The following is a 7825-nucleotide window of genomic DNA, read 5'->3' as shown; positions in this document are numbered from 1 at the left end:
ATTGTCATATAGTTGTGTTATTTTATGGCTTTATAAATGATGTTTTTCATCAGGTGCTGTGCTTAATCACCTCTCTGTGTCTCCTCATGAAGATGCCACAACCTCCACAGATGAAGGTCTGTGCATTATGAATAATCTAGATTATTTACAGTGTTAATTATCAGGCTGATCATTATGGTCTTATACCACACAGGTCATGTGGAGCCCTGTGAGGACACTCCAGAGGACGTCCCAGCAGCAGTCCAACACCTGAGAGCCTCCACTCCTTCCTCTGCTCCTCCAGCACCTGACCTGGTAACAGAGGAAGGTTCCAAGGTGTCCAGGTCTCACTGATGATCCTGCACTGTGGACAAACTTAATAATAACAATACTAGTCATCATATCTTGTGTTGTCAGTGGTGGAGGAAGTACTGATGTTTGGTACTTAAGTCAAAGTACAATTACCCAGCAAAATATATACTCAAGTAAAAGTAGATGTGCTACATCAATGATCCTACTTAACCAAAGTCTTAAGTACTTACTTTTAATTTCCAAGTTTAAGTAATTTTTCATGTATTTTTTATGTATCCCCCAAGTTAAAAAAAAAAACAATCCTTGAGTTCAGTTTCAGTTGCCTCAATTTAAGTACTTAGTTACTTTCCACCACTGTGGACAGTCCTCAGAGAGTACATATTTCTATGATGTATTTCGATTGTGTTGTACAGGTGTTTTATGTTTCCTTAAGATAATGTTTTCATATGTGTGTTCCACATTATTTAAATAAAAGGTTGCTTATATAATCATCACTGTACATGTCTTTGTGATTGGGGCGGCATTTCTATAGAATCTAGTAGCCCGTAGGGCCCCAGTGTTACCTTCTTGCCTAGGGCCCCTATGGTGTCAAGCAACGGCTCTGCTAACTCCATTAGTACGATTCGTTTTTTTTTCGTTTTGTCTAGGTTCGTTGTTGGAGAGAAGTCTCTCTTCCACGGCTGACAACGGCTACTGTTGGCCGCCGGCACTGACAAAAGTCCGCTACTTACGAAAAAAACTTCTCTCCTGGCTGGCTCGCCAAAATATGTTGCAGCTTTAGATTAAGAATGACCACTGAGCTGTCCTCTTATAGGAAACAAAGGTTTTATTCTTCCTTCTTAGTCAATTATACACAGAATTGTGGTAGCTCCTCACACCAGCGATCCGTCAGCTGCCGGGGGCGGTAAAAACTCAGAGCCAACGTTCCAAACAGGAAACTGACGCATTCAATGTAATCTAGGAATTTAAAGCACTGCCACACTAATAACAAATATTCTAAATGAAAACAAAACACATTCACTAGAAGAAATAAATAAGTAGACATAGGGGGTGCTTGTAAACTGCACAACAACCTCAAACTTAACAACACATAAGTCATTAGATCCCTCACACTAACCATAGAAAACGTACAAAAACTTTCTGAAAACACTTTTTCAAGCAAAACCTTATATTAGTCTGTAGTCATGTGTGACATCAGCAGCTGCTGCAGGTAGTCTGTAGCATTACAGCAGGAGGGCTCATCACTGCCCAGAATCAGAAGCTTGTGATAGGTGGCCAGAGGGACCTCACGTGTGATCCTGGGACAAAAACACAAATACAGAGTGAAGGTTGTAGCTCATACGTAATGAGCTGGTACTGAAGAGGGAGAACTTGGCCTACCAGTCACATATATCCTCCGTGTCAGGGTCAGGGTCCACCTGCACCCACCGACCGATGGACCACATCCTCACCAGGTTAACAGGAAAGCCTTCTTGCCAATCTTCGTTCACATCTGTGAGCTCATTGGGGATGTCCTCGTAGCAAAGGTAGTAACTTGAAAGATTTACATAAGAAAACAAAGGTTTCAATGAATATGAATAACCAACATGGAGACAGTACTGTAACCTCCACACTCACTACTCGGTGTCTGCCTCCCCTGCCTTCTCTCCATCAACTTGGATCCGCTCCACATTCCAGCGCATGCGTTTATATAGTACAGTGTTGTCTCGGGCCATGTACTGTGTTGGCTTACAGTACCGGAAAATGGTCACCCTCAGTTGGTTGAAGTGACACTGCCCAATGCAGAAGTGAGACACACTATAAATGCACAAGGAGGTTGGAGAAAGTTACACTTCTTTGTGAAGACTCACTGCATTAAGCTTACAAAAAAGAAAAAAGGGCAGTAGTCGGGAAATTTTACAGTAGGGGCAAGCAGAATGATACAATTATAGAACAAACATGTATTATTGTGTTGGGTTGTGTACCTGTCGGGATCGGCCTCGTCTAGACAGAGAAGATTGTAATCGGCAAAGGTCAACACCATCTGCTCCAACCTGTCACACAGCTGCTGAGAGAAGTCCAACAGCTGCACACATGTACACACAGTAGCAGATGTCAGCAACTAATCTAAAGGCTTGACCATACAAAGTTAATTTGTTAAAACTGTTATTTATTGTGTTAAATAAAGTTATACCACAATTTACAACAGTCATACTTTACCGTTTTGCGGATGGCGCTGGGCAGGTTGGTGTACTGGAACACGGTGCTCCTAGCGGTTGATTCCAGGTAGATAAAATAAGTCTGACAAGTGTACAGGAAGCTTCGCACTGCAGCAGTAACAGCTCTGTCTGTATGGCTTTGTCAACAGACCAGGAAAACAATAAGAAACGTTCCTGGGTGAAATCACCACATCAAACTAACCAGGAACCTACCTACTGACAAGGCGGTCCTGCAGTTTATTAGCTTTGCTCATGAGAAAGTTGAAGTGCAGCTGGATAACCTTGAGGCTCTTCTCCAGCCCTCTACTATCCAGGCAACTGCATTGCACACATTCACCACACAGTGTTGCCAGTGCAACATCGGCCAACAGCAACAGCGGATTCGCCTCTGAAAGTGATGATAATGAAATCAAATTTAAACAATATATAATAAAAGAAGGAAATTACAATTGTAGCCAACGATACCCAAATAAAAGTAACATCTGTGGTGCCATAAGCATTTCAGAAGTATGAGCCAAGAAAACGTGGGTAAATATGAATTACAGACTTGCGCAGTACAAGTCAGAAATTAGAACCGATATTTTATATTTCAGGACATTAAATACACCTCCTTGTTCTTCGTTTTGCAGACTCCCTGTGTAGTCTGAGTCCTCCTGCAGTAAGTCTCCAAACCCATGTTCGTCTAAAGGTGAATTGCTGAGTTGGACCTCATCCTGAGCTTCCAAACCTGCCATACTCCAGGTCAGTTTCCGTTTAAATTAGAAAACCTGTAGGAAAGTAATTGGGATTAGCAATCGATTTATGTTGCTAACCAGGCAACTTTTAGCTAACGCCGTGCTAGTTAACGATAACAGAAGCATGCTAGCTAATGATTCGGAATTGGAAAATTCTGAATGCAAGTTTGATAGAGCAGCATCTAATGAGTGTTTTAAGACTAAACTGGAGTCTTTAGCTTGAAATTTGTAGGAGAATAAACTTTGTTGTGGCACATGGCCGTCTCCTCAGTTAAACTTTGTTGACTACCAATGTCCCTGTCTCTCTCTTTTTTAAAAAAACGGCTGATTGATGTAATTTATTTGCGATTGCCTTTGCCTAGCAACGGCAATCACACTAATAAAAAAGAAACAGCTGAAGACAAGAGCAGTATGAAATCACTTAACTTAAAGAATAGCCTGTGAATATACCATATGAAAGGTCTGAGGCTGGAATAATACCATAAGATTGTAAGAAGCACAGGCTGTGTGATTTTAATGTGGAAAGCTTCTTGTGTGTCAGCCTGTCACCATGGTAACAGCCCTGCCTGCCTGTATCCATGGCAACCTGAATGTTTATCAACTGTCCCTGACTGCAGCTCTCTCTGTCCCCCTCCTAATGCATTTCCAATGTAAAAACACCCTCTACACAACTTCTGTTTTTGTCCAAACCAAAGCCTTCAGAAAAAAATATGGACACCATGAGAATCACAAGATGTTGCTCTACAACACAGTAAATTTTTTATGTCTATGATGTCAAACATACAGAAGTAAACGCTTATTTTCCAATTCTGGAATCAGATCTACTAATTCCAGCCTGTAACCCTTCTCCTCATGTCCATCACAGATATGGCAAACAACAGATCATCAGCCAAATAATACGCATGTGCGTAAATGCGCACGACTCTCTCTTCCTCTCTCTCTTTGAATAAACACGATGAATTTGCACTTATCATTCACTGCTCTTGGTGCTCACCACGAATCTGACTGTATGAAGAAATATGTTGCTAAGATGTTAAGCTCCTCTGCAGCTGTGTTTCTCGTTCTTCCTCTCTGATCCTTCTGTTCTCTGCTTTAGTCCAGTAATCATGCAGAGATCAAAGGTATACCTTTGATCTTTGAAAATTAACTTCCTGTGTCAGCCTGTCACCACGGTAACAGCTCTGCCTGCCTGCCTGTCTAATTACACTGGAGACTCAGGTGTGTCAGCCTCCTTTCACTGTTCTCACTGCAGATTCCATGTATTTTAATGGGGGTTGCACCGTCTGAACAATATCTCTTTTTGTCCAAACCGAAGCTTTCAGACAAAAAATATGGACACTGACAGAATTACAAGATGTTGCTCTACAAAGCGGTGCAATTTTTATGTCTATAATGATGTGGAATTGTCAGCGAGTTAGAAAATATGGCTGGTCTGCTTCTCTGTTTTTGGTTTTACATTATGTCTTAATGGAAGAATGACCGGCACTCTCCCCGAACAGCTGGCTATAAAGGCAAAATGGTTTGGTGTTCAGTTTTAAGAGTCACACCGTCAGAAAGCCAACGAGTGTTCCTTCGAACTGATATAAAAAATATCCCAGTTAGATGGAAGGTGCAGGCCTGAGCGAAGGTTTGAGAGATTTTTTAGGCATTTCTTTAGCCTCTCTCCACTCTGAGTGATGACATCATCCACTCTGGCTCTCAACATTCCACGCAATGCACACTAATGTTAAACTCAGAGGAGACCTCAAAACCCACTCCAACTTTGAGAGGCTAGCGTGCGCAAATGATTCGGAATTAGAAAATTCTGAATACAAATCTGATAGAGCTGCAGCTAATGAGCGTTTTAAGACTAAACTGGAGTCTGTAGCTTGAAATTTGTAGGAGGAGATACATTTGGCAGATGACCCTCGTTGAAGAGCTCTCTCATAGACTTCAATGTTAAATGACATTTGAATTTTTATTAGTATTTTGAAAATGAAATACATTTGAACACAAGTTTAATAGCCCTTGAAGAGCTGAACAGAATGATGTTTGAATGGTTTCTGTAGCTGAAAGCATGTGGAACTAGTTACATGTCAAAGTTGAAGGTGGTTTTGAAGGCTCCTCCATAGACTCTAATGTTAAAAATGACACATACATTGTTTAATATTTTGAATATTATAATATTTAGAAAAACTAGAAAAGCATTTCCTGAAGAAAATGCAAGTTTGATTGCTACAGCTGAAGCATTGAATGCTGATGTGAAGGATTTCTCTGAATTGCTGGAGAATCTGCAATCTGAATTTAATTTGCTGAAACACGGTTAAGAATTTAAAAAGATGAAGCTCTTATTTTGAAAAGTAGAAATCATGGGGTAGGGGCGGTCCTCTCAAAAAATCTGAAAAAGATAATAAGTTGCATCCTGCGCTTACTTTTCTCGCCGTTTGTCACCAGCAGAGCGCAATTACAATGTGGGGAACCGAGAGCTACTAGCTGTAAAGCTAGCTTTGGAAGAATGGCGTCACTGGTTGGAGGGGGCTGAGCAGCCCTTTGTGGTTTGGACGGATCATAAGAACTTGTCCTACATCCGAACCACAAAGCGGCTGAACCCCAGGCAGGCGTTTTCAGTTTACCATTTCTTACCGCCCTGGCTCTAAAAATGTTAAACCTGATGCTCTTTCGAGACAGTTCGAGCCTGAGGAAGAGAATAGAGAGCCAGAGAACATTGTACCCCCCTCCTGTGTACTTGGCGCTCTTACCTGGAACCTCAGTGAGGAAATCAAAAGAGCTCAGGCTCAGGAACCGGACCCCGGAAGTGGTCCTGCTAACCGTTTGTTTGTCCCTCAGAGTGTCCGCACCAAGGTTCTCCAGTGGGCACATGCCTCCTGCCTGACCTGCCATCCTGGGACCCGCCGAACTGAATCCTTCCTACGACGTCGGTTCTGGTGGCCCGGTCTGGTGAGAGACATCAAGGAGTTTGTGGAAGCCTGTGCCGTCTGTGCCCAAGGGAAAACCAGCAACCAGCCACCTGCCGGGGAGCTGCAGCCGCTCCCTGGGCCCAGCCGACCATGGTCCCACATTGCAGTGGATTTCATGACTGGGTTACCCCCTTCTAAGGGGAAAACCACGATCCTCACTATCGTGGACCGCTTCTCTAAGACTGCTCATTTTGTGGCTCTTTCTAAATTGCCTTCTGCCTCCGAGACAGCACAACTTATGATTAAATATGTCTTTCGTTTGCATGGGCTTCCGCAGGACATCGTCTCTGAACGTGGTCCCCAGTTCATCTCGCAGGTCTGGCAGGCCTTCTGTACAGCCTTCGGCACCTCCGCCAGTCTCTCCTCAGGATTCCACCCCCAAACCAACGGCCAGATGGAGTGGGCCAATCAAGACCTAGAGGCTGCCCTCTGCTGTGTCTGTGCCAGCCAGCCTACACTGTCCGCAGACTTTTGGACGTCAGACGACGGGGCAGGGGCCTGCAATACCTGGTGGACTGGCAGGGCTATGGTCCTGAGGAGAGATCATGGGAACCGGCCTCAAGGATTTTGGACCCCACTCTCATCCAAGACTTCTACCGCCTCCGTCCGGATAAACCAGGTAGTGCGCCAAGAGGCGCACGTTGAGGAGGGGGTTCTGTCAGGGTTTGAGTCTGGGCTTTTATTTTGGTAGTTTATTTACTGTTTGCATTAATTTGAGTTTTACTAGTTACTTCCTGTTTTATTTTGGTACCTGTCTCTTTCCCTTGTGTTTCAGGTCTGTTGACTTCCCCTTCCTCCTGTGTGCTCCCTTCCCCCCTACTGTGATTACCTGCTCCGCCCTAATGTGCTTCACCTGTGTCCTATTGTCTTCCCGCCCTCCTGTGTATAAAGTCTGTGTGTTTCCTCCCTCTTGTTGCCAGTTCGTCTTGTGAGTAATCCTAGCGACACAGCCGCCCAAGTAGCCTCCCGCTCTTGTGATTTTCCCAGTGAGTTTTTCGAGTGAGTTTAGGATTCCCTTGTGTATAACCTGTTTTGGATCTGACTGCTGTTTTTTGCCTTTGCCCTTTGTGTTACCTTTGCCTCGTGGACTAAACTACTGTGTACCGACCACTGCTTTGGATTTGATCACTGTTTTTGCCTTTGCCCTTTTGGATGCTTTTGCTACGCTGACTGATTACTCGTGATCTGAACTTTGGCCTGAATTAAACACTGAGAACTGCCTTATACTTCCGGCTCCGCTGCGTTTGTGTCCTCCATCTTGTAGCAGCCCTGAGACAAAATTTTGGTAAAGACTACAAATATGGCTGCTTTGTATGCTTCTTGCGTGTCAGCCTGTCACCATGGTAACAGCCATGTAACCTCAAAGACCACTGCAACTTTGAGAGCCTGGCACGCGGAAACGATTCAGAATTAGAAAATTCTGAATACAAGTTTTATAGAGCAGCACCTAATGAGCGTTTTAAGACTAAAATGGAGTCTGCAGCTTGAAATTTGTAGAAGGAGATACATTTGGCAGATGACGCCGAAATTGCTTAATATTTGAAAAACTATAATTTTTTTGAAAAAAAAATGAAGTTGACCCGGAATATCCTCTATATGATAAACATTTCGATAGTTGAATGGCTGAAATCGGTGAATGTATGCT

General features: G+C 43.4%; 1 protein-coding gene across 1 annotated transcript; it reads right to left on the bottom strand.

The window, feature by feature from the left end:
* Window positions 1-1462: 1462 nt before the first annotated feature.
* On the bottom strand, window positions 1463-3223 carry LOC114451585 (UPF0575 protein C19orf67 homolog). The gene is made up of 7 exons (XM_028430366.1): window positions 3162-3223; window positions 2703-2807; window positions 2491-2626; window positions 2256-2356; window positions 1909-2088; window positions 1672-1824; window positions 1463-1589 (listed from the first exon to the last, which is right to left on the bottom strand). The coding sequence occupies exons 1-7, from the start codon at window positions 3221-3223 to the stop codon at window positions 1463-1465; spliced, it is 864 nt and encodes a 287-aa protein (XP_028286167.1).
* Between the last annotated feature and the right edge of the window lie 4602 nt (window positions 3224-7825).

Source organism: Parambassis ranga, chromosome 1 (assembly GCF_900634625.1).
Source record: "Parambassis ranga chromosome 1, fParRan2.1, whole genome shotgun sequence".
NCBI lineage: Eukaryota > Metazoa > Chordata > Actinopteri > Ambassidae > Parambassis > Parambassis ranga.
The sequence above is the reverse complement of the archived record's forward strand: the minus strand, read 5'-3'. Positions and strand labels throughout refer to the sequence as shown.

Excerpts from the sequence above, each read along its gene's own strand:
- LOC114451585 (XM_028430366.1), bottom strand. The coding sequence starts at position 3,223 with ATGGCAGGTTTGGAAGCTCAGGATGAGGTCCAACTCAGCAATTCACCT. Across the intron at positions 2,627-2,702 it reads CAGGACCGCCTTGTCAGTAG|CCATACAGACAGAGCTGTTA; the intron begins GTAGGTTCCTGG and ends CTGTTGACAAAG. Across the intron at positions 1,825-1,908 it reads GGGGAGGCAGACACCGAGTA|TTACTACCTTTGCTACGAGG; the intron begins GTGAGTGTGGAG and ends AAATCTTTCAAG.